This window comes from Kogia breviceps, chromosome 9 (genome assembly GCF_026419965.1).
Source record: "Kogia breviceps isolate mKogBre1 chromosome 9, mKogBre1 haplotype 1, whole genome shotgun sequence".
Taxonomy (NCBI): Eukaryota; Metazoa; Chordata; class Mammalia; order Artiodactyla; family Physeteridae; genus Kogia; species Kogia breviceps.
In genome coordinates this window covers 32,772,579-32,799,870 of record NC_081318.1, presented here as the reverse complement: position 1 = coordinate 32,799,870, position 27,292 = coordinate 32,772,579, and the positions used below count along the sequence as shown (strand labels likewise).

Below are 27,292 nucleotides of genomic sequence, written 5' to 3'. Positions count from 1 at the left end.
GAGGGCAGATGAGGGGAGGGGGCCAGGGCCAGGGGGACGGTGCACCTCAGGCTTCATCGCAGCGTGGCCTGAGCGATCCGAGGTTCCTGCGTCATTTTTGTCTATTCCAGCGTGCGTCTTACTGAGTCCAGGGTGTGGACAGCATTGAAACTCAGAAGATGTAGCATGTCTTCCAAGTAGCACTAGCTGTATTCTCTGAACCCTTTACTGATGTTTTAAAAACATTTTTTTCTGGGTTCACAGCCTCTTTCAGAGCCAGTTGCACCAAAGCACTGTACACATATGAAAAATTGCTCTCTCTGATTATCTTGTTTGTTTGTATGGTTTGCTGTTTATGTTCTTGATGCAAGTCTAGAAAATAGTTTTGTGTTTTATATATATATATATATATATATATATATATATATATATATACACACACACACACACACACACGCACATATATAGAGAGAGACAGAAAAAATATTAAAATGCTTATTATAGAAAACTCGGAAAGCATAGAAAAAGCACAAAAGAAATTAATCTTCCATAAAAATCAAATATTTTGCCACCATTAACATTCAATCTGTGACCTTCCAATGCTTTTAATGCCTACATGTACATTTGTATTACCAAAATCATAATCTGTATGATACACTTGGTCTTTTCCCTCATGATATGTCATGAACATTTCCTCATGCTAGTAAATATTCTTCTACTACCTGATTTTGGGGAGCAATTTGATAGCCATCATCTAAATGTACTGTTGTTTGCTTAATCTGTTCTTTCTTGTTTTGTTTATTCCTTTTTTTTTTTTTTTTTTTTTTTTTTTGCGGTACGCGGGCCTCTCACTGTTGTGGCCTCTCCCATTGTGGAGCACAGGCTCCGGACGCACAGGCCCAGTAGTTGTGGCTCACGGGCCTAGCTGCTCCGCGGCATGTGGGATCCTCCCGGACCAGGGCACGAACCCACTTCCCCTGCATTGGCAGGCGGACTCTCAACCACTGCGCCACCAGGGAAGCCCTATTCCTGTATTTTTGCCAGTGATTTTCATATGATATCTGCTGATGTCGGTATTGAAATCCTAAAAGGGTGTATGGATTTTTTTGGCATTAATGTCTGTGTGAAGGATAACTTTGGGATCATGTTCACTCTAATTATGATAGAATTTTAAGATCTTAACAGCAGAGACTTGAGCAGTCACGTGTGGTAGCCTGTGACAGGGCACATCTCTCCTGACAGGTGAGCCGGCCTCTGCTCAGAGACCTCCATAAGTAGGCACTACTCAACTCCTCTCTGCCTGTTCTAACGTTATATGTTCCTATCTTGGGCATAGGAACTAGATTCTGACACAAATAGATTTTGAAAAGTTCCTTCCGAAACCTTTAGAAGCCTTGCTTCAAGATCAATGTGATTTGAGAATCTGGGAAGGAAGTTAGAGGCAGGATGGCAAGCAAGATAGCACAGGATGCTGGCTTAGCTAATAGAAGCCAAGTAACTATTGCAGACAGGCAGGGAGTGTTCTCTGATTTGCAAGCTACAGTTATTCTAATTGATTTCTGCATACTTGTGGATAGGGATCTGCCCTCTTCCATTTATTTTTCTCTCAACAAGTAAGATGTGAAATGTTGCTCCATGCCTTTCTAATTTAAATGTTGCACATGTTGAGAACCGATCTTGCCAGCCATTTTAAGCCTGGCCAGAAACCTAACACATTGTTGTTATTAGCCTTCATTATTTGGTTAGAGCCAACATTTTGTTTGGAACTATGCTGCAGTATAAATCTCCTTTATAGACATAACCTATTTCTGCCATAAAGTAGATGCGATGACAAGACAGCTGAGTTTCCTTGGTGAGTTACTCTAGTTAGTCTCACAAGGCTGATGAGGCCAAGGATGCTCATTTTGAGAGACTTCTTGGGAAATGAGATTCATGTTCTTGAGGACTTACAATTGAGCTGAGGAGAGGGACACATGGATAGCTAATCTAAGGTGGTTTGTGAAAAGTACACATATACAAAGATCAGAGGGAGCTTAGGGGAGAAACAGAGCATTACCTCATGGCTCACATTGGGTGGCTACGGTCGATGTCCTTGAAGCCATATGCACCATGTGCAGTCTGCAGGCTGAGTAAACCATCTGTCTGACACACATGTGTACTATTGCTTTCCAAGTATTATGTAGATGCCCTGGTGGCCAACAATACTTTTAAATGAATTCTTGTATCATTACTATTTATTGTATAACTATTTGCCATACTGTGTATTTTTGATCAATAGATTCTACACTTACAGTTTCTATCATGGTCATCTGTGAAATTTTTTCATGTTAAAAATTGTTTCTGTTACTTCAGGATCAGAAACTTCCATTGCTGAAGCAGTGCTGTCCACTAGGGCTTTCTGTGATCATGGAAATGTCTCTGTGTTGTCCAGTAGTGTAGTCATTAACTCCATATAGCACTCGAGGACTTGAAATATGACTAGTGGGACTGAGGAACTGAATTTTTAGTTTTATTTGATTTTAATTGATTTAAACTTAAATAGACACACATTAAATAGAGGCTACCATATTGGACAACACAGATCTAACATATCCCTTTGTAGATAATTTTCTAAAAATCCTCCCTCTTTCCCCAAGTTTCCTCTGCCACGCTCCTTCCTAGTTTGTTTAGACTTCTACCCACATGTGGGTGGCTGCCAGGCCCACTTCTTCTCAGGTGCTCCTATTCCTGAACATTCCTTAGCCCAAGAGAAGAGTTCTCTCACAGATGTGACTTTGAAAGCCTTTCCTAAATCATAGAAATGAAAAGGAATGGTGTGCTCGCTTCAGCAGCACATATACTAAAATTGGAATGATACAGAGAAGATTAGCATGGCCCCTGCACAAGGATGAAATGCAAATTCGTGGACCATTCCATATTTTTGAGGGCGTGAAGAAAAGGGAACTCTCTTGCACTGTTGGTGGGAATGTAAATTGATACAGCCACTATGGAGAACAGTATGGAGGTTCCTTAAAAAGCTAAAAATAGAACTACCATAAGACCGAGCAATCCCACTACTGGGCATAAACCCTGAGAAAACCATAATTCAAGAAGAGTCCTGTACCACAGTGTTCACTTCAGCTCTATTTACAATAGCCAGGACATGGAAGCAACCTAAGTGTCCATCGACAGATGAATGGATAAAGAAGATGTGGCACATGTATACAATGGAATAGTACTCAGCCATAAAAAGGAATGAAATTGAATTATTTGTAATGAGGTGGATGGACCTAGAGTCTGTCATACAGAGTGAAGTAAGTCAGAAAGAGAAAAACAAATACTATATGCTAACTCACATATATGGAATCTAAGAAAAACTGTACTGATGAACCTAGTGGCACAGCAGGAATAAAGACACAGGTGAAGAGAACGGACTTGAGGACACAGCAGGGGAAGGGGAAGCTAGGACAAAGTGAGAGAGTGGCATGGCCATATATGTACACTACCAAATGTAAAATAGATAGCTAGTGGGAAGCAGCCGCATAGCACAGGGAGATCAGCTTGGTGCTTTGTGACCACCTAGAGGGGTGGGATAGGGAGGATGGGAGGGACACACAAGAGGGGGGAGATATGGGGATATAAGTACATGTATAGCTGATTCACTTTGTTACACAGCAGAAACTAACACAACATTGTAAAGCAATTATACTCCAATAAAGATATATTTTTAAAAAGTTGACTATTTGGTAGGCTATAAATTGTTAGAAACTCAGAAGTCAAAATCTTATTCTAGGCACTCATTAAGCAAGAAATTTTCCCTTTCCTTTGTTCTCCTGATGATTATTTTAAAAAATTAATAGAGTTCATAGCATTTTACAAGTTATGACTCTTGGGGCCTTCCAAAATCATCATGGGCAGTAGCAGCATATGACGTAATGGCTTCTATTAAGGTAAAATCACGAGACAATATATCTCTGAACATAAAATTCTCCTTTATATTTATATATTTATTATATCAATAGATACAGTGCTAGTTGGATTACTAGGTAATTCAAAATCGTTATTTTTCGCAAAAGATTTTTGTCATTCACTGTTTTAAAACAAGATGAAGGAAGAAGGCAGTAACATATAGAATTCAAAAAAGCACATGAACTCATGCTTGAGGACCTCCCATCAAAATAATGAACACCTTTCATGGACCAGCCTGGGAAGAGGTCTTACTGTCGAGGAGGGCCTTCAAGCCCACCTGCTCCGCAAGTGTGAGGGCTGCACAGCTGCTCTCCGCTGCTCTCGGGGTGGGCTCTCGCTTCCTGCTCTTCCTGCTTTGAGGCCTAAGGCTTGGAGCTTTCTTCACATATCAGACCCAGAGCAAGGAAAGTTTCATTTGCTGAACCAAGAGGCCAGAATATGTCCACCCGGCTCCTGCTGGGCGGTGCGCTCCGACGCCAAGCATGCCAACAGGAGAGGAAGCTTAAAGGCCACTGCACCCCACGTGCCCAGTGTATAAACCCACAGCAAGATGAGAGCGAAACGTCGATGGGTGTCTTGTAACCTCCATTCTGTGGATCCGGATTCTTCCACTCTTCACCCTCTTTCATAAATTTCCACATGATGTATCCACAGTTGTTTCTGACATTAAAATTGTTGGACATCTCTTCTCCTAGCACCTCCTTTTGCTGTATTTGTGCTGTTTTCCTGAAACACATACCTCTGTGGTCTGCTAATCTCCATTTTATAGGAGATGACTGGGTTGTTGTGACGGTGGTTGTTGTTGTTGGTGTGTGTGTGTGTGTGTGTGTGTGTGTGTGTGTGTGTGTGTTGGGGACGAATCCGGAGGGGAGGTTGTGAGGAGTGGAGCACGGGGAACGACAGCTGGCAAAGACAAATGAGCATCTGCAAATATAAAATACCGGCCTGAATTTGCTTCCCTTTCTATCCTATAGTAAACACAAAAGAATGCAAATGGAAACTTAGTCTTCTGGGAGCCCCCAGGAAGAATATCCATTCTTGCCCTGCGCTCCTGAGACCCCTGAAGCGTTTCGGAAAGGAGCCAAAAGAACAATGTGGTTTGGGGTCTGTACTGCTCCCCTCCCTTGGGTCTTCCTGTGCCCAGGCTGCCACCCCTCCTCCTCCAGCACCTGAGCAGCTATGGGTGACCCTTTCCGCAGGACTAGGGCCTTCTCCTTGCTAGATCTGTGAGGAAAAACTAATGGGCAGTGCTAGTCATCCTCAAGTCTCTCCAGTGTGGTTGGTTTAGTCATATGACTTCTTAACCTTCATGTGTTTGTTTTATGTATTTTCATTCTGGTTACAAAATTATACCAAATTATTGTGTCTTCTAAATTTTCCTTTTTGCTGTTTGAGTCTGTATATGTATATATATATTTCTTTGATTAGAATATCTTAGCCTGAAAACCTCTGACGTTCACTGTAGGAAACTAGTACAAGGCTAATTATCTGTCAGCAAACTTTGGATTGCTGGATGTTTCAGTAATTGCCTTCAAATGTAGTAATGAGGTTGCAGGTTTGATGACATGCTTACAAGCGGCGGCTTTAGGGAAATCAACCTCTCCATTTTCAATATTGAATTCCAAATTACTGTGTATTAACACATCTGTCTCCTGCCTTTTTAAATTTCAGTACCTACTAGAAATGAAAAGCTTAATCCTGCCCCCAGAACATATCCTGAAGAGAGGGGACAGTGAAGCCATAGCATATGCGTTCTTTCATCTGGCACACTGGAAGAGGGTAGAAGGGGCTTTGAATCTTCTGCATTGTACGTGGGAAGGCAGTAAGTAATTTTCTTTCTTTGAAATGTTTTTAAAGCATGAAAAGATGCTAAAACTGTTTTTACCCTGAGTGTTCACAGTGAATGATGAAGATTTGCATATCTATAGCTCTCCTTCTCTGTGATATTCCGTCACCGAGAGATGGTTAATTACTCAGGCTCTCTAGTTTCCCAGTGGTGGCGAGTGTTACTGTGGTGATCCCATCTCTGCAGCTCAAAAAGGCAAGTTTAAAAAGAAAAAAAAAAAAGGCAGGTTTATACAGTGGATGGGGTGAGTCGGGGCTGTCCTGGCAGAGGAGCATTTTACAGCTGGAAAACCCTCTTTGGAGACCTGGACAGCCCCTCAGCACCATGGGAACCTCTGGCGTGGGGTCAGGCCTCGTGCTGGGCTCTGATGACCGTTTCTGGATGGGCTTTCTGGGAGGGTTGGCTGAAGAGCCACAGTTATCCTCCAGGAGAGCTGGGTTAGCCAAACACAAACGAGCAGCGGTTATGCTTCAGAACAAGAGCAATGGCCGCTGGACTCCAGTATGGTGGCAGGTGTAACATTGTACATTAAGGGATAAATGCCTGTTAGATGGATGTGAGGGTAAACTGATCTGAGCACAAGCTGGGCACCGTCATTCAGTGTAAGGAGAAGCGGCTCTAACGGTGGGTGAGACGTGCTCCCTGCCCTGGAGAAGCATTTCATCCAGTTGGGAGGAGTAAGCAGCCTCATGTAACATCTGCCCAGTGATTTTTCAGACAGGAGAGGCCTATAGGGTGGAGCAGTCATGGGTCATATGAGATTTGAACCAAGCCTTGAAGAACTGGGACGGTGTTATAAGCAAGGACACTGTGAACAAATGCTAAGCGGTGGGGCTGTTGGGGAGAATGAAAATAAAGGAAAAAGGCTGAAGTTTGTGGATTATTGGACCACATATATATTGACACTCTGTTATCATTAATTTAAGCAAAACAAGCACAACATGTAGCATGGGTTTTTTTTCCCCCCTCTCATGGGAAAAAGAAATATTAGCCTTCTGATAATTTTTCCTTAGTTCACTCCTACTCTGATCAGCCTCACAAATGAATGTCTTTTTAATTCCTTTCACTGTTTATCTTTGCTTCTTCCATTTTCATTTTGCTAATCTTCTGCTCTTCCCTTTTCCTGCCCTTCCCTAACCCAGCAGGAATCTAAACTGGTGCAGGAAGGGAGGGGGTGGGCAGCCAGATGAGATGGAGTAAAAGTAATTTGACAGGGACTCGGGTTGATTGAAAGTTTTTTGTTTAGTTGTTTTGAAAATATTTCTTTAGAGAATTGATAGCGGGTCAAGTTAAATCATTTACTATTTATAACTTGAGGGATATCGACTTGATCGATGTTTCTACCCCTTCTCTGTAAGTGTGGTAACATACTCCAGGTGTCCTGGTCCTGCTATTTGGATATGTTAAGACAGCACACTCTGTTCAGGGTGTGTGTGGACATGTATGCAGTCCCCTCTGGCTTGGGCTTCTTGTTGCATTTAAAGTGTTCTATCCAGATGAGGCAAAAAGAATTTTTATTTAAACATGAGAAAGAGACAGAAAAAGCCCAGCAAGATTGAACATGAGAGGCCTCACCTAGTGTTAGTCGTGGTAAAATTAAATGGACAAAGTGACTTAACCAAATAAGAAGTATTTATAGATCGGTAGCTTGGAAACATAGTAATAGAAGCTTATTGATTGGATCTAATTGATAAGAAAGTTACCAGTCCTATAGAAAAGGTGAAAAGTGGGTGGGAAGAAGTGATGAAGACACAGTGTTAGGAATGGCATAACTATTTAAAAAAAAAACCATGAGGAAATTCTGTTTGGAAATTAGTTACCCATATAATCATATAACAATAGGAGGATGCTCTGGAACAACTGGGAAGGACAGTGAGATTGTGAGAAATGTGAAGTGACATAGTGAACCCCACATCAAACAGTGTAGTACCTCTGGGGGGATGTAATTACCTCAAATTAGACAGGTGGAACACTTTATTAGAATAAAAAGGGGTGAGTTTTTTGTTTTAGTTTTTTTTTGTTGTTTGTTTGTTTTAACATCTTTATTAGAGCATAATTGCTTTACAGTGGTGTGTCAGTTTCTGCTTTATAACAAAGTGAATCAGTTATACATATACATATGTCCCCATATCTCTTCCCTCTTGTATCTCCCTCCCTCCCACCCTCCCTATCCCACCCCTCTAGGTGGTCACAAAGCACCAAGCTGATCTCCCTGTGCTATGTGGCTGCTTCCCACTAGCTATCTATTTTACATTTGGTAGTGAATATATGTCCATATATACACTACCACTCTCTCACTTTGTCCCAGCTTACCCTTCCCCCTCCCCGTATCCTCAAGTCCGTTCTCTAGTACGTAGGGGTGAGTTTTTAGACATAAAACAGTGTGGCAAGGTAGTCAGGGGCCAATAGGAAAGACAAATGCAGCATCTGATCCTTATAGATAATCAAGAACCAGGAAGTTACGCTGCTGTTCGGTTTTCAAAAACAGAGCCATACCATTCAGTTTTAGAAAGAAAAGAGAACCATGAGAGTGCTTACCAGGTGCTAACTACCTTGGAGGATCCCAAGAACCTTGAAGAGTGTTTGTGTAACAGTGTAATTCACAGAGAGTTTGTATTTCCATCATTTCATGGACTCCTGATAAATTTCTGAGTTAGGCAGGACAGAGGTGGCCATCTTAGTTGATCAAGAGAGGAACAGGTTCATTGATGTGAGTAACTTGTTGAACATCCTGCCAGCACTGTTGGTAGAGCCAGGTTCACTTTTTCTTCACTGCTCTTTTCTATAATACCAGCTACTTAGGCCTTTCCTGAATAGATTAAGGATAAGAGGATCAGCCATCTCTGAAACATTTGTTTAGAAGCCCTCAATTTACACCACTGCTTACAGACTGGGGTATACCTATGCCCTTTCTAGTGTTTTGAAAGTTAATCATTCTATATAAAATTATATTTTTGTTGTTAAATACTGACGTAAACATTTTAACTATAGAATGAGCCCAATTCTATAAAAAATACATTCTATATATAAACAAAGGTAAGAGACTGGAAATAAATACATCTTTAAGTAGATCTTAAGTGATTTGTTTTTTCTTCCTATTTGTATTTTTCAAACTTTCTACAACAAGCATATATATTTTCTACAAACATAAATATGCATATGTATATATGTGTATGTGTGTATATATGTATATGCATGTACTTAGAAAAATAATCTTTCAGTTTTGGTCTTTTTTCAAAAACAAAGCTATAAATCTGTCTTGCAATTTAGAAGAAAGAATTACCACTCCAACTTTAGACAATTGTGTGTAATTGGTTGACAAAACTTCTAGATCTGTGTCCATTCTAAGTTAAATGGAGGCATCAGGGCTCTGGATTTAAAATCAAAAGGACTTGGATTAGAATTCTGACTTAGCTACCTATTAACTGGTATTAACTTACCCATTTTTTGAAAACTGTGAAGCACTGAAGATACTGAATGCCATCACCCCATCCCAAATTGGTGGGCTTCAGGGCAGTTGCCCTCAGGGCGGCTACAGTACCAGAACCGCTCCCTCTCCCTCTGAGGTCGTGGGGCTCCCCTAGACGGCCTGTGCCTGAGCGCAGGAGGCTGCACTTCCTCCAGTTCACCACTGGGTGCCGCATTTTGACATCTCCAGCCTCAGGGTCTAGGTTTTCGCCTTTAAATCATTTTTTTCTTCATTCTGAAATTTAAGGCCATTCCCCAACTCCCTTCCAGTTTCCCCTTTTCATTAGAAAGATAACTCAGGGAGGAAGGTAACAGTGCCTCATTTCACCAGGTTCCATGTTAAAAGTGAGTATTCTTTTAAAAAGTCAGTTTATCTTTTAGAAAAAATTTTAAAAGCCTGACTTATGTCAAAAGTGTTAGTTAGGGGTAGGTATGAGGTATGTTTTTCTTTGCTTTTTAATGAGTTTATTATGTTGGAGCATTAGTCATCTTGTGGAATTAAGTGAGTTTCCCACCAATCAGGCTGAAATAACTCACATTTTTGTTAAAACCCCAAAGTCCAGCTGATGCATGGCAGAGATTGTTTGGGTTTGAAACATATGGTGGTTTTAAAATAAAAAAAAACAACAACAACGGAGTCCTCAACCACAAATACATCAGCATTTCAAAGGTTTGTAAAATATTTGATTCATCACTGTCCCAGCCCCTGAAATTACACAATATGTTCCTCAAAGTCAAGATAATGAAGAAATGGAGAAAGTTTTAATTTATAAGATTTAAAAACATGTTTCTTAGTTCACTACACAGCTGCCACATTATCTGAATTATATTTATTTTAAACACTGTAGGTTCTGGTTACGCTCACACACGTGCACACACACGATGTGTTGAATGTAAAAAACATATATGAATGAGGGATCTCGCTTGAATTGTGTCTTATTTACAGTGGTATCGTGCCTTATGGGCCGTATTTTGTGTGTGTGTGTGTGGTACGCGGGCCTCTCACTGTTGTGGCCTCTCCCGTTGCGGAGCACAGGCTCCGGACGCGCAGGCTCAGCAGCCATGGCTCACGGGCCCAGCTGCTCCGCGACGTGTGGGATCCTCCAGGACCGGGGCACGAACCCGTGTCCCCTGCGTCGGCAGGCGGACTCACAACCACTGCGCCACCAGGGAAGCCCGGGGCCCTATTTTAAATGGCACATCTTCTATTTTACCTGTATTAAATACTGATGTGGCCTTATCTCCCTTCTACCTTGATCTTTTCAGGACTCTGTTTTGGCTATATTTATTTTATAAAGCAGAATAGTCTGCTGACCACAACTGTGAACTTTAAGATTAATTTTCAGGTTCTGTATATCAGAAGGCTAGAATGCCATGGGGTAAATCACTTAGCTTTTCTTTGTTTCCATTTTTTCCACTTGATCAAGTAAGACTCTTTATTTTCTTTTTGGAGATTTTTTTCCAAAGAATTCACTAAATAATGTATAAGATTTGAAGGTGGTGTTTTTTAGGGGGACTAGGCAAAGTATTTCCTTTGAGAGGAGAAAATGGTCCATTGTTGAAGCAAAGGATGAGATTCTGATTCTAATTTATTCTCTTTGAACCTGATGGTAAATGCTACTTGCTGTAAGATGTGGTCCTTAGGGCATTTCCTCTAACCAAACCTTTCCTCCAAAAGCCTGGCACCTTTGGGACTGCTAAAGAGAAATTCTTCCACCCCTCACCCCATAGACCTAAGGCTAAATTTTATAATTTACGAGAAGACAATGGCCAGCTAAAGTCCCTGGCCATAGCCAACTTAACACTAGTAGCCGGACTCCAAATATTATTCAGCGCTTTCCCACCTACCGCCCAGTAGAACCAGCTTGCTCCTTTCAGTTATTCAGTTTTGAACAGCTGACCGTAATTTGGATCCACTGGGGTTTTTAAAGGGAAAAATTCTGTCTCTGCCCTATTGTGAATTAACTTATTCATTCCTTTATTCAATTAACATTTATTGAGTCCCTCCTTTGTGCCAGGCATTCTTTTGGGGATACCAAGATGAGTCAGACTCTGAAACGCTTTGAGAGAAACATTAATGTGTCTGTGTGTCTGTGTGTCTGTGTGTGGGTGTGTATACAAATATTCTCACATATACATACACACACATATATAATATATAGTGTGGATACAAGCAGTGGAAGCAGGAACAGAGTGTTATAGAGTGTTGCAGGTCACTAACAAATTAGTGAATCTTCTATAAAACTCTAGAAGTTTTCTTCAGAATTGGAATGGAACATCATGTAATCTAACCAAAGGAAAGTGGTTTTCCCAAGGCCATATAAGTAGATAGTGAAAAAATGTGGATCAGAACCCAAGCTTTTGACTTCTGAATTCTCCTTATTGTGCCCAAAGCCTCACAAAAGACAAAGAGTCTTTATGGCTAGTTGCCTGCATTACAGTCAGAAGTGGGAAGAGATATGGGAACATATGTATATGTATAACTGATTCACTTTGTTGTAAAGCAGAAACTAACACACCATTGTAAAGCAGTTATACTCCAATAAAGATGTTAAAAAAAATAATAAATAAATAAATAAAAACTTCACATAATTGAAAAAAAATGTTTGTTGTTTTGCGGTATGCGGGCTTCTCACTCTGTGGTCTCTCCCGTTGCGGAGTGCAGGCTCCGGACGCACAGGCTCAGTGGCCATGGCTCACGGGCCCAGCCGCTCCGCGGCATGTGGAATCTTCCCGGACCGGGGCACGAACCTGTGTCCCCTGCATCGGCAGGCGGGTTCTCAACCACTGCGCCACCAGGGAAGCCCAAAAATGTGTATTTTGATGAAAGTTTTCTGTTCTAACATTTGCACTTCTAATTGTTCACAAACAAGCAGCATTTTTACTTATAAGCTAGAGTATGACCTGTTAGAGGAAGTAGGAACTTGGGGTTAGTGGAAAGGCACGGTAAAGAGAAAACTAACTTTCATTGAGCAGTCAGGCACTATGTGTGGACACGTTGACCTCCGCTGTCACATTTAGTCCCTTTAACAGCCTCTCGAGGTCCTTGGTGTTCTCATTTTTACGGCCGAAGAGACTGGACACAGATTAATGACCCACCCAAAGTCATACAATTGTCAGCCTGGTCAAGTTTGACTCATCCTGAGCTGTCACCTCCACCACTCCCCCATTAGATATGGGCTATCACAGGGGGACTTTCACTCCTGTTTTCATGATTATTGGCTCATCTGTTTCCCACCCTGGATGGTCAGCTCCATCAGTGCAGGGACAGTTCATACTTGGCTCACCTTTCTATCACTGCTGCATGAGGAAGGCACTCAACCTTTGGACCATGTAGAGCTGGGATTCAAACTCAGTTCTTGCTATTGCAAGGAGTCTGTATAAAGTTCTCTTGAGATCCTCTTTGAAAAGGCAACATAGACAAAGTATCAAACATTACCTTCTATCCTGGTCTATGTTGTGGACAGGATGAGAGCTCATTAGAAGTCACTGGGGAAATCAGGAATTAATTTGTTCATGTATCCGTCCTTCTGTTCATTCTTTCGTTCTGTTGATTCTTTCTCCAGTATTGGTGGAGTCTCTGATCAGCACAGCACTGATAGGCTTGGTGCCTAGAAAATGTGTCTGGGCAGGGGTGGAAGGCAGCTGTGTAATGCCTCACACGTCGTTGTGGAGAGCCTGCTGTGTTCATTAAGTAGTTCCCAGTTTCATTTTGCCTCTCCCACAAAGGCACAATAGAAACCAAGGTAAGGGAGGGGATGGCACAAAAGGAAAATGCAACAATGCCACTTGTGTCCCATGTGTTAACTCTGAGTGGTCCAGGTTTTTTGTTTTGTTTCCTTTCTAACCAAATACATGTACATTTTTAATTCCTCTGAAGTGTATGTTTTTTTCGGACGGAGATTTTTTAGGAGGTTTTTAGTCACTCATGAAGTAGATCAAATTCATAAAATAGTTCAAATGACCTTTTTTCCATTCTTACTTGCCCTGCTACGTCAGTGTGTTACTATTTGCACTTGCGAAAGTTCTGGACATTCGGCTAAAGCCTTGAGGTTCTTGTGGAGCAGTTTCATGTCTTTGCAGTGAAAGGGACCAGGAGGTGGGAGGTGAAGCTGGCCGGGCTCTTTGCAGACCTCCACTGCTTATCGCACACTTTGCTGGGCCCCGCACAGCAGGGTGGACCAAGGATAGAATTGCAAACAGAAATTGTGCTTGCTTTTGTTTAGTGAAGCCAAAAGTCTTAATATTATTTTATGAACTTGATGTAAATGACAACTGACATGAGAATGAGAAATTTTAAGAGCACATAAGCGTCTTTACAATCCCGGGGGTTGGGGGCAGAGGACAGTACAAAAAGTGCGTGTGTGTTTGTGTGTGTATTCTTTTTTGAGTCGTATGTAATCAGTGCCTTCACTCTCTCCAAAAAGACCAGAACTAATTAGAAGAAGGAAAAGACTAACTTGATGCACAAAATTTGTATGCATGCCAAGTACTGGAGTAAAAAATACTTGGCATCTGACTGAAAAGACACCAAGCAACCATTTGATGTCTATGGTTGAACACTCTCAAGATCTTGCACTCCTATATTTCATTTAAAAAATTGCTCCCTGAAGTGCAAACTGACTTCAATTTTGAACAAAATTTAGCATTCAAATTTATAGCCACTTTGAAAACTGAGGGTTTATTTATATCATATGAACCTGACTGAACAGATTCTTAATTACAGCAGCCCTTAGTGCACATGGAGAATCTGGATTTCAAAAAAAAAACTTCCACATAGGTTTTTCTACATTTTTGGGATGCTTTCATAGCAGCCATCGTTCATGGGAAATAGTATTAAAATCCTGCCATATTGCAGTTTAAATTTAAACGCACTGCTTCCCAGTAGAGAGTTTAGTGTATCCTATAAAGGCACTAAATGGATTTTTTTGGTTTTGTAATATTTTTCCCTCTCTTGCAAGCCGAATTCTACTGAGAGAGATGCTGGTCCCTTTGAGTAATCTTTGTGTGTTAACAACCTGTACAGGGAACTCCTCTCTTGCTTGTCGTAATGGGCAAAAGTCATCTTGGTTTGCATGAAAGAAAAGGTCTGATTGAACTAGGGTGAGCCTTTCATTTTAAGAAGAGTTAAAGTCTGGGGTGTTTTTAATGTTTTAATCTCTGTTTAAGAGGTTTCTGTTATGAGAGGAAAATTGATAACATTTTTACCTCAGCCAACTGCCAGCAAACTGGCTCTGCTCTAATCCCACGTTTATAGTGATTTATATTCTCTGTGGCAATGTGCTGTAACCTCAGAGTGATACCACTGTGGTGTAGATTGACTGCATTCCAAATGCTGGAATCACATACATAATGTTTTTACTTTTAAATAATATTCAGACACCAGAATAAATACCATATGTGCACTGATGCTGGTTACAATGGAACCTTGTCATTTCTTGTGAGGGAGAACATTCTTTGTTTCTGATTTCTGTTTGAAATAAGTATGCAAAAGATAAATATGTACATTGACAGCATTTTGAGAAGGCTCAGGTAATTACACAGCTGAGGATGTAGCTAGGAGTCCTTGAAATGTAGTATTTAAGACTGAAAAGGCTGCTGTGTTGCCACCATCCCTTTTTGACACACATGAAGGCAAGGACTGTAATCTGACATTCCCAGTGTAGGGTTTAGTTTTTATATTTTATAGTTACAGCATGCTGTAGTTACCAGACATCTGTTGAAGAAAAATTACCTCAAGTACTGTTCACAGAAACAGTGAGACTAACATGCTGATGACCTCGTAACAGGGAGAGTAACACACGTGATAACGGGAAGAGATGGATTGATTGGAAAGTCATAATTCAGTGTGAGACCTAATGTTATCTGATGCCACAAAACCAGAACTTATGTGGCCTGATATCATCAAAATACAGATAATCAATCTCTCCAGATTCATTTTTTCCCCGCATGATGTTGAAGATTTAAAAGTTTCATAAAGTTTAGAAATACCTCCCAGGTCATGCATTTTTAGGTTCTTGTTTTCATCCGTCTTGGTTGGAATTCTAATCCACCTAGGCATATTTTTAAAATAGACATGCTAGAATGCCTTTCATATTTGTGCATCTGTGACACGATCCAACAAGTCAGTCCATGTTTGCTTCTTGGGGAAGCATTTCAATCCAGGTTTGCATTATTACCATCAGGTGAGCTATATTGAATTAGTGCCTATGATGTTTTCATAATATTTTGTAGATGAGGAAACCCTGGGCATTGGAATTGATGGCTTTCCCTACTCCTCTGCACCCCTATCCCCACTCAGTTTTGTGAGGTTCGCCCAGAATATATAGTATGAGGTTAATGTGTGAGGCATACATCAAAATGCACCTCTGACAGCTTATCTGGCACATGACTCAGAGTTTGGGTAAGTCTTGCCTCCTTTATGGGAGCTATTTGTAGAAGTGTTCACCATTATAAAAATGCTCAAAAGTCTCTTTCTGAAATTGAGAAGTTATGAGACAAATATTGTACCTCTAACGTATTGTCTCTCCTTTGCAGCTTTTCGGATGATCCCTTATCCCTTGGAAAAGGGGCATCTATTTTATCCTTACCCCATCTGTACAGAAACAGCAGATCGTGAGCTGCTTCCATGTGAGTCTCCCCTCCATATTCCTCTCTTTGGCTGGTGAGGGTGGTGTGCCAAAGACTGGGATGGGAAGAGGTGGAAATGATAAATGTTTATGATGTTCCTTGTCTTTTATGACTCTTCTCCCAAACCCTGTCCTCATTTGATAGCATAAGCATTAAAGTGAGTTATGTGTGTAGGTTTGGCTTCCTGCTCCTCCACGTCTCTCCAGATTCATCAAAGGGAAAGACACCCCCCCAGGTCTGAAATGTAGATGAAGAGCCATCATGTACTGGTTGGTCTGAGCGCAGAGACCCCTAGTTTGGGGCAGATGCCCCTTGCTGGGCTGATCCACTGTGCAGGGCTCGGCCTGGGCTCTCCCTCTGGTCAGAGGCAGTCTGCACATACCGGAGTCTGGAGGGGAAGCACTGGTTTCAGAGGGAGCTGCAGATGAGCCATGGGTGGGAGGGTGGCACCGGGACGCTGGCATTGTGGCCAGAGGCGGAGTCGTGGGCAGGGTGGGCCTGCCCTCTGCGGCAGGACTTCCCGTGAGCATCTCACGGATGGCACGCAGTGAGCTGGTGTGACGTGTGCAGGGCTCACGTGCGGCCTCGACACTGTATACAGGCTAGCAGTCGCAGGGCCCATACCACACGTGGAAAGTATGATTTGGTTTACTGTAATGCAACATTGTTTTGACAATTCAGGCTAAATAGTTATTATCAAATTATACTGTGTATGAAGAGCATGTCCAGGCTGTTCATGTGGCCCTGACTTAGGCCATACTTTCCTCCCTCAGATAATATGCTCCAAATCTTGGCTGCTCTCTCTTCCCCGTCCTCTCTTCTGCCACACCCACCCTGCACCAGCCCCAGCTACGTCACATCTCATAGCTGTAACATATTTAAATGCTTTGCCAGGAGGGCCAGTATAACTGTGGAGCCCTGGGTGCTGGCAGATTGTCTAATGCGCGTTTTTGAGCTGGTCGTAAATCTCCAACATAGTGGGTGCAAAACAAGGCTGCCGTCTCAGGTTGAAATAGCAGGAGGCAGCTCTCTCATTTCTTTGCAGGACTGACCCACTGGGAGACGTGTTACCTCAGGAACTGGGAGACCTCAGAGGGGTGTGGTTCCTCACCATCTTGAGTTTATTGTTGAAAAGCGTCGGGTGCCTCGCTCTGCGTTAGATTTGATTTCAGAAATCCCTGTGATGGGCCCATGCTTTACCTTTTGACTCCCCCTTCAGGGAGATCCTTGTTAACATTTACGGTTTCTGGTAAGAAAGGCAGTTTTCTGAAAAGTACACTTTTAAAATGTTTTAATTGAGTCCAATCATGTTTCCATGGGGATAGATTCACTATTAGAACAAGATTACAGTTCTTAAAAGAAACTGTCTAGGAATAACCTTTACAGTCCTGGAATAGAAAATTATGGCTCACGTTTATTTAATTGAATGCAGTGGTTCAAGTCTGATGTCCCCTCAAAATCGTTGGGTGCTGAGGGTGAGCATAGGATGCGGGTAGGTGGCTTTACATGTTACCTGTGCGTGAGTGGTGTAGTGTCCACGGTGGTCCTGGGCACACTTCCACCCATGAAGAATCCTAGCAGGTTGACATCCCTGGATTCAAGTGCACATGCTTGTTTGTGCTTTGTCCCTCCTTGGCCCTCTACACCCTCAGTTTCAGCAGAGTAGATTACTGCTTAGAGCTGAAAGGTCGAGGAAAAGCTTGAGACCTTGGATTTCCTGAAGAAGATGGAGCCCCTCGAATCTTTTGGTTAGAGTGGCAGTGTTGTTCACACACAGCCTCACAGCTCCCCTCCACTGGGCCAGCCTTAGTTGCTTTTCTCTCTGTGCGGGCCACTCGAAATTTAAAAGTTATGAAAGGCTCTAAAATCTCCCATTATTGATGGATGGATGGTCCTCGCTGGATGTCTCTCTATCAGGGTGGCACCCTCCACTGACATAGTTAGATTGTACCAGGAAAAAATACAACATACACTAATATCGCCCTATCACAATGATTTAAAAATTACAGGAAAGTGAAAACCTAGAGAGAGAATTTTTTTTTTTCAGTATACTTGACTTTGGATTTTCCAGGTTTTGTTCAATGAACATGTGTTTTATAATTTGAATAAAGTTTTGTTTTATTTGTGTTTGCTTTTGCGAAAGAAATATTGTATGTTAGGCATAGCTAGTGTTACTGTCCCTGCCCATGAGTGTGTGACATCCCCAAATTAGCCCTATCATGCCCTAGATAGAGTTCTGAAGGTTGAACATGGACTTCGGAGAAGCAGATAGGCCACCAAAGGCTGGCTGAAATGTTGGCTCTTGTTCATTCCAGGGCCCTACCTTTTTCATTTCCAGCAGGCTTCAGCCAAAGCTCTGAAGAGTCAGTCCCACCTACAGAAATTCCCTGAGAATGCATTTTACTGCAGCGCTAACACTTCCCTTTTGATCTTCTCCACAGCTTTCCATGAAGTCTCAGTTTACCCAAAAAAGGAGCTTCCCTTCTTTATTCTCTTTACTGCTGGACTGTGTTCCTTCACAGCCATGCTGGCCCTCCTGACACATCAGTTCCCGGAACTTATGGGGGTCTTTGCAAAAGCTGTGAGTATTTGCCAAGGGGGAGGCCGCAGGCAAGGGGCAGGGAAAGTCAAGAGAAGCAGCATAAGAGAAACAGGGGAGTGTTGTGTAGAAGTGGATGTGCTTGTATTGATCCTTTGCATACTGTTTAATTTTCATTATCATCAGTGAGATCAAGGGTTGAGGGTCAGAATGAGAAAGTGTAGCTTGTTTGTTACTGCATGCCTTGCCTATTTCACAGACACAAAAATTCTCAGCAGTTCTCCTAAAAAATGCATGAGGTCTAAAAGAATTAAAGAATTAAGGGAATCCTAGCAAATGAAAAATACTTGGGAGATTATTCAGTTTTGTATAAATTGAATGACATCATTTCTAATCTTTAGATATCGTAGGTCTTTCCTTCAAGAAGGATAGAATTTACATTTTCAAAGATGATTTCAATTTAAAAAGTTTTCATGTCTACAAATTGGCTTGTTTGGGAAGTGAACTGAGAGGGTGTGAAGGGTGTGTAGTATTAAGAAGTATACAGATATGATATTTAGAAGTATGGAAATCCATTAAGGGTCTTTAAAGAGGGTTATGGAGAAGAGCTTTAATAAGAAAAGCCATCTGCATTGACAACCAAGAATCATCGTTTCCTTGATGAAAACTGACCATTTCAGCCTGCACATGCAGTGAGGATAAGTTTACTGATTTTGCCACAAAGGAGTTTCAAACAGAAGGAATAAGGAAAAGAATATCAATTGTTTCCCTGGAACTCCATTCTGATTTCAAGGCGAGTGGAGTCAGAAAGGATGATTTCTAACTTGGCTGGGTTGATTTAATCCCTTTCCAGATGATTGACATTTTCTGCTCGGCAGAGTTCAGGGACTGGAATTGCAAGAGTATTTTCATGCGTGTTGAAGATGAACTGGAAATCCCACCGGCACCTCAATCTCATCATTTTCAAAACTGAACTCATCACCCTTCCTCCCCCCCCACCAAAACTGCTCCTCCTCCTGTATTCCTGATCTCCGCCAGTGGCACTGACATCCACCCAGTTACTCAAGCCAGAAACTCGGCAGCCCTCCCAAACTCTTCCCTCTCTCACTCCTTATATCCTGTCTGTCTTGGCTTTCACAGTCTGTCGGCTCTAACCTCCTGAGCCACTAGGCATTCGGTAAATGTAATTCACCTCTTGTTCCCTTCCTTCTTCTCTCACGGCTGTCTCTTAGTTTGGATCTTTGTGATTTCTTGCCTGGACACCTGCAAGAGTCTTAACTGGTCTCCTTGCTTCCAATCTTATCCTCTGCCAGTATTTCTTTCATACTGACCCAAGAATGATCTTTCTAAATTGCAAGTCTGAGCATGTCACTTCCCTGCTTGAATTTCTCCTGTAGTTTCCCACCAGCATCAGGATAAAGTCCCAGATCTTTAGCATGGCATACAAGGTCCTTTATGATCTGGCCCTTGCTTGCCTCTTCAGCCTCATCTCTCTCCCAACTCTTGCACAAACACTGCTCTTGGGCCACAGCGAATTACTCACCATTCCCAGATGCTTTTGTGTGCCTCGGTGCCTTTGCACATACTATTTGTTCTGCATGGAATGCCCTTCCCCATTACCATCAGCGCTTGTCCAGTCTACTAACGCCTCTTCATTCTTTTATACTCAGCTTCCTTTCTAAGTTTCTCCTAAGCTGAGTTAGATGTTTCTCCTCTCAGCTCCCACAGTATTCCATGAATACCCATATTACGTTTATTGTACTGTATTATAATTGTTAAAAACTTGTCTGACCCCCTTGTAGAATGTGAGCTCTTTGCGAGCAGGACTGTGTCTCCCTCATCTCTGTATCCCCAAAGCTTTGCACAGTGCCTTGCACATAGTAGGTTTTCAATAAATGAATATTAAATAAATAAATGGTAGTGGTTTCTGCAGAAAGAATCAGTATAAAAAATTAGATACAGCTTAGCATTTCTTCTCCTCTTTTATAATTATGATCACAGGCAGTTGAAAGGGACCTTAAATTGCCTTCAACAGTAACTTGACGAAGGTCATTTAGACTCATCTGGAATACTTTTGGTGATGGAGCATTCCCCTGTTCAACATGGAAGCCCATTTCAGTACTGGATCACTCATAACTCTTCTTGATACTGATAAAATCTGCCTTCCTTTAATTTCCATTTATTTCCTATTCTACTCTCCAAAACTATAGTGAACAACTCTACTTCCTCTTGCAGTTTCTTGAGGTAACTAATATATTCATGGCCACCTCTCACCTCTAACTTACTACCTTCTCTTTTCTTCAGGCAGAATGTCTTCAATTTCCTTAAGTCTTCTGTACATGATATGATTCCTGAACCCAGTATCACCCAAGCTGCCTCCTTGGATGATCCCCAGTTTATGGGCCTATGCTATTCATTATTTGCTTCTATTCCCAAGCCAACCTGAGTTAAAGCAGTTACCAAAAGTCTGAGTAGATTAGAGTATCATGTAGTAAAATTTAGAATAAGAATACATTTACAACATCAGACAGTGCCATTCTTCATTGAACTAACAAGCAGCTCTTGGTGGAACAGTGATTCTCAGCCCCTAGTGTGCACAAAATTCACCTGGCCCTACCACCGGAAGTTCAGAGCCTTGAGTGTTAGCACGCGGAATCTGCGTTTTTAAATAAGCCCCGCCCCCCACCGATTCTAAGGATGGGGGTTCAGGACTATTTCCTTCAAAGAACACTGGTCTCAAAAAAGCCAGCCTTTGAGCAGCCGTTTGCAGGTGCATACTGCGACATCAGAGCTGTTGAGGTGACAGGTTTCTAGGAACCAGCAGTTTCACCCCGGCTGCTCCTTGAAATCATCTAGGGAGCTTAAAAATTACAGGTGCCTGATCTGCCAATCCTGGGGACTCTGACTTAGTTAGTCTGGGATGCAGCCTGGGCATCTGAGCTTTCAGATGCCCCCCTAGTGATTTGGGTGTGCAGCCAGGGCTGAGAGCCCCTGTACCGAATAAAGTAACTGCCTGAAACTGCGTCACCCAGGGAGAGGGCTGAGAGGAATGGAGGGTAGTACATAGAATACGACTGGGTGTTCTCTAGGTAAGGCTGTGTAGCCTCCAGAATATCACAGAGATGTGTTCGTTATGGATATTAGACCAAGGGCCACTCTCCTCATTTAATGTTTCCAAGGCTTTGCTTTTGAGTCAAGGACCAAATGATTAAATAAAATATAAATTTGCCTTTATGGTCCTCATATTTTATATTCTACCAAGGTGTGGTCGTTTGGTCAGCTACTCATAGTTTTCAAAAGTAGTTTAGATAAATTTGCTTTTAAACCTCTGTCTGGAGGATCACATTCATCTTGCCCTTCATTAAGGTTTAGCAGTACTAAAACGTCTGGAGAGATTTCATGGGGAAGGAAGATGGATGGCCTGAAGGAGACAAGCCCCATCTCCCTCCTCCTCCCCCCCACTGCTCCGGAGTCTTCTCCACATTTTCACTCTTGTCACTTCATCAGGCCCCTCGTGAAGCCCCCCCCCACACACACACACACAGGTTATCACAGCCGCCCTATAGGCTGCCTGCAACCATTTGCAGCTTGTGAAAATGACTTTCTCAGACCTCGCCTGAGATAATGTCCCTGGGATAATGACTCAGTAGATGGAGAGAGATTGCGCTGCCACCCGCCAGGCTGCGTGCAGCTTGGGAACTCTCCAGTGTGTTTACATGTTGATATGCAGCCAGTAAGGAAGCCTGCAGCCAAGTGTGAGCCACTGGAAAATAGTAAAATGAGAGGCTTCAACTCTCTCCGCCTAATCTAATCTACCTCAATGACTTAGGACTAACTCTTCCTAGAATGTTTGGTTACCAAGATAAGGTTGCTCATATAAATAAGTGATCATTCCAAACCCAGCCCCTCACAGAATGTGGGAAGGTCAGCATTCTGACCTCTTCTGTTTGAAGGGCCCTGTCTTTCCTCCTTTGGTCTCCTTCCCTGAGATCCAGCCCCCTGACTTCTGACTCTTGTCTTCAACTTATAGGCCCTGACCTCTTTGAAGTCTGATATTGATTACAGTGAAATGTCAATTGTCTGATTGCAGTAGGGCACCTGGAACTTATTCAGATAAGCAGAGGCGTTTCAAATGTTAACGAAGCACGTTGGGAGCCATGACCTTCTTCTAAATAACGGTGTTTCGGGAAAAGGAGGATCAGGCGACTGAAGTGTTGCTCTCTCTTTTTTATTAGTTCAGTTGCTTTTTCTCACCACAAGACACTGATTGAATTATGGTGCATTTTGGACCGTGTATGTCTGCCCCCAGGACAGAAGTTTTGGACATGGAGATAGATGAGCTGTTCCAGGGTTGCCTGGTGTTGCTCATTCAGACTTAACTTTTCAGGCAATAAAATTTCCCAAGCTCCTAAGTGAAACTGTTGTTTCTCTATGTGCATTGGTTGAGTCTTTGGCCAAAAAGTGTTGACTGATTTCAAACGTGCAAAGAAGTACCAGTGAGCATCCTAAGTAAGCAAAGCGTGTTCCACAAAACTTTTTTTGTTTAATACCTCCTGATAAAAGCCTCTGACCTTTGTCTGGTTACTAAATGAAAAGGGCTTAACGGTTTCAGGCACCCCATAACATTGCTGCTTCTTCCTTGTGGGTGAAGGATGGAGAGGAGGACTCGGAGAGGGCTGCTAAGGAGGAAGGTAACCTAGTAACAAAGGGTGCACATCGCAATTGGGGTGCTGCGAGAGAATTAGGATCTCTAGGAAAGGGTTCAAGGCATTCTTTTCTCGATTGTCCCAAGGATAGAACATTCTAGATATGAGGGAGAGCAGTAAATGATCACATACATGGGAGGTATTAGGATTTAATTCTCTTGTGGAACCTAGTCGAGAAGCACAGGTGTGTTCAGGGGGGTAGGGCTCACTGCATCTTGCTGTGCAGGGTGGAAAGAGGGGCATTTACAGACCACAAACTGGGGGGGGGGGCCTGCAACTTAATTTCCAGAGGCCTCCCTTTTACTCTTTTTATCCAAGTCAGGTCAGTGACCAAAACTAAGCAAACAGACAGGCCTTTATTTTGAAGCAGCTTTGTAACAACATCTCCATTCATTCTGCTACCCAAGGTGTCCCTGGTGTCCCCCCGTTTAGTGTATGAAGTCACCCAGGGCATAGGCTTTGAGCAATTCCTGTCATCTAACCACACTGGCTCACGCTAATGCATCACTTGTTCCCACCTCAGTCACAACTTTGGTGGTTACAAATCTGTTTTGGATTAGGTTTGCAGGATATGATAACTTCACCAGCAAAATCACCTTGTTCGTTGGGCCTCATTTTCCAGCCACTGTCAGGATCCTTGGTTCATCCAGACTACTTTAGCACCTAGCTCCTCTTTCTGGAGCTGAGTATTATAGGCAAATGCTGTGTGTTATGGAGCCTTGACAATCTCTGATTACAAACAAATGAATAAATGTTATATATAAATATTTTTAATTCTACAGTGTTATCATGTCGGTCTGATACAATCAGTAGACTTGTTCCATGTCATCCTCTCAGAACTAGGATCTTACAAACTCTTTCAGAGGCAGCTCGGGCAGTAGTTACTCATTCCTGGGCCTAGTATCTCCCACAATGCCTTCCAACTGCATCCAGCTCTAAACTGAAAAGGACAGGTAGTCCGTTAAGTAGGGTGAGCGTCCCATGTGGTACTGTGCACCCAGCAAAGGATAATTTCAGAAGGTCACCAGGCATCGCCCTATATGTAACACCCACTTGAGGAGAGAGCCATCCTACCTTCACTCAAGTACTAACGTGGCTGCCTTTTTCTTAACTGCAAGTTCCTTAACAGCCTGGCACCCAAGGCCCTCCCCAGAGTTATTCTAGTTGCTTTTGAACCCTACCTCCATCTCTTCTAGTCATACCAGCTGTTTTCCCCTTCCTGTTCCAGCTGTTTATTGAGCCTGGAAGGCCCACCTGCTCACATTTGTTTCCTTACCATTCTTACCCCACCTCTGTCTTTTCATACCCCAGCCATCTACTGGGGACTGTTTCAGTCACCTCATTTTCAGTTTTTCCTGTTCCTTTCGACAAAATGGATTCTCTCCCTTTCCCGAACCTTCCTGTTGCTCTGTGCGTCTATCTTCTACTCTATCGTGGTCTACCTGGTATTGTTACTTTGCTGGGTACAGGTCTTAGTGACTCCCTTCCCCCACCCCCTAGGCTTTGAGCTTCCTGACAGTGGGACTCTTGTCCTAGACACTTTTATATCTCATGCAGTACTTAAGTGCCTTACTGAGTAAATATATTCAACTGATGTAAAAGATGCAGAACAGAGAAGGGTTCCAAACCTTATACTCTCTCGAGTTTTCGTTACACAAATCTCGCACTTGATGGTCCTGCCATAATGTGGTACAGGCCTTCCCAGTTTGCATTCTACTGGTTCTTTAAAAAAAGAAGAAGAAGAAGAAGAAGAAGAAGAAGAAGAAGAAGAAGAAGAAGAAGAAGAAGAAGAAGAAAAGATTCTGAGGTCAAGTAAATTTGGGAAACTTGCCTACCATACCCTTCTTGAGGACCTGCAATCCATAGAACATATGACCAGTAGAGGAGACTGTTTTAACTTCACTACATGCAGGTCTACTAATTTGTCTGGCCTCAGACCATGTTGCCCCTCTGAGTATGTACTCACGTCCTACAGCACACTTCTATGGGAAATTCTTGGCGGTGTAGACTGTGCTGTGCTATGGGCAAGGGATTGGGACAAAGGCCTCCACAGTACAATAACCAGGCATTGAACCCTAGTGAGACAATACCTTGGTTCTGAACAGAGAGCAAGGAAACCCATCCAAACACCCCTCTTGTGCCTGGTTGGGTTAGGACACCTCTTCTGCCAGATGCTGGATGGCTTGTGGAGGGAGGCTGATTCTTCACGAGAACATAATCAGAACAGATTTGAGATGATGTTAAATGAGTCTCAGGCAAGGCACCTCACTTTCTTAAAAGGCACAGATAATAAGCATTATTCTCTATATGAAAAACAGAAAGGAATTCAGTAACCAAATGAAAGAGATCCCAAAGCTCTCCTCAGAGCAGCACCTTTTCCACAAGGACGTGTCCATGGACTGGCCAGCTTGCTGCCCTCCCCAAGGCTCCCATGATGCTCACCACTAAGCAGGTAGTTCAGAAAAGAACATGGGCTGCAGGTGTTTGGGAGACAATAGGATCCCAAAGCAATTCACAACCATACAACAAACTGGATTTTTTTTCTGTTGTTGCCTTTTCCACTTAAAGTTCTATAACTAGGCAAGCAGGTGGAGAAGTTGTCACCATCTTTTAAACTCTTCTGCTCACTTGCCACCCATCTGTCAGTCCCTTTTGATGGCACTAGTCATCTCCATGAGCAGCCCTCAGATCCTGAAGGCTGGTTGGAAGGCCTCAGAACTGTGGGCAGCTGTCAGAGGAGTGAAGGGCCTGTCACCAGCACTTCTCCCCCTCATCCATCAGAGCCAGGGGGGCGGGTGCAGAAGCTGGAATGTAGGTTTGCTCGTCAACCAATGTTGCCTACAAACATAAATATGAAATCGTAGCCTTTGGAAACTTTTTATAATGCAGAGACTTAAGATGCAAGCATGAGTTGGAGAGCTTCATTTTGTAGTCTTGAACAAGGTTTCTCCTGACTTCTGTGCCTTTCTCGTTTGTTCGCAGTTCCTCAGCACTTTGTTTGCCCCCTTAAACTTTGTCATGGAGAAAGTGGAAAGCATCCTCCCGTCCAGTCTATGGCACCAGCTGACTAGGATCTAGGGAAGCCCACCCGTTCTTCCACTCACCTCACCCAGTGGGCTGCCACCATCTCTTCGTGCCAACTCCTCGTGGACTGCAAGAAAGCATGACTTTGAAAAAGGGAAGCCGTTCCGCGATTTTAAAACCTTCATGGACTGTCTGTTCCATATTAAAAGCTGTTTTTGTTGTACAAAATTCATTGATGTTCAGTTCTATTATATTTTGCTTTCAGAAAAGAAAAAAGTCAGAAATAAACTTTTGTGTATTGCAGCAACCAGTTGTGTCTTCCAACCGTAAAATTGTTGGTGTCCAAATAAACCTACAGGTTACATTTAATTTACTAAGGCCCCAAATCTGCTCAGTGCCACACAATGGTTTTCTATGCTAATGGAACTCCTTTCACCAGGCCTTCGGCACCTCTACGGTTGGTGGCTTAGAAAACAGACTCTCTTTGGCTAAAAAGTACCATCTTTTTCAGCCCCAAACTGTATGTCCTCATAGGCTAAATGCACAAAAGAAATTTCCAGCATGAATGACAGGAAGCATGAATGAAACGAAATGTATGTGCCATCCCAGGTTGTTCCAATTCAGAGACTCTACTCACGGAATAGAACTCAGCACTGTGGTTCTAGGAATCATTTTACTTCTGCTTTCTGAAAACTTGTCGTGAGAAGAAAAGTTCTGATGAGAGCTACAGAGCCAATAGCCTATTGTAGGACCTGACCACTTTCAACATCGCCATTTTTTAAATGTTTTCTCATAAGGGTCATTTTTTTTTATCATGTTTTCATTCTTGATGCTTGCATGTGAGCATTCTTTGAGTGTTTTCATGATCTGAACCAAAGTGGACGTTTGTCTTCACCATCTTTGAAAGCCTTCTACATGAGTCACACCAGCCAAGCATCTCTTTTTTTTTTTTCTTTAACATCTTTATTGGAGTATAATTGCTTTACAATGGTGTGTTAGTTTCTGCTTTATAACAAAGTGAATCAGCTATACATATACATATACATATATCCCCACATCCCTCCCTCTTGCGTCTCCCTCCCACCCTCCCTATCCCACCCCTCTAGGTGGTCACAGAGCACTGAGCTGATCTCCCTGTGCTATGCGGCTGCT

The 27,292-nt window shown here is 42.6% G+C and overlaps 1 protein-coding gene and 1 non-coding gene across 11 annotated transcripts in view; both read left to right on the top strand.

Moving 5' to 3' along the window:
* The window catches only part of ST7 (suppression of tumorigenicity 7), a 259,056-nt gene extending 232,607 nt beyond the window's left edge, over positions 1–26,449 (top strand). For 5 of the 10 annotated variants that reach the window (XR_010842131.1, XM_059074383.2, XM_059074381.2 and 2 more), the window contains 4 exons: positions 5,599–5,749; positions 15,779–15,871; positions 18,313–18,452; positions 19,264–20,314. Coding sequence is in view for 8 of the 10 variants with exons in the window: in XM_059074383.2 (XP_058930366.1) it covers positions 5,599–5,749; positions 15,779–15,871; positions 18,313–18,452; positions 19,264–19,383 (504 nt within the window). In the remaining 2 variants the exon portion in view is untranslated. Of the gene's footprint in view, positions 1–5,598; positions 5,750–15,778; positions 15,872–18,312; positions 18,453–19,263; positions 20,315–26,098 lie in introns of those variants that run through there. The other 5 variants (XR_010842130.1, XM_059074382.2, XM_067042290.1 and 2 more) reach the window with 3 other exon arrangements.
* On the top strand, positions 2,795–2,901 carry LOC131763118 (U6 spliceosomal RNA). The gene has a single exon (XR_009337519.1). It is a non-coding gene; the product is annotated as a U6 spliceosomal RNA (small nuclear RNA).
* Positions 26,450–27,292: the final 843 nt, after the last annotated feature.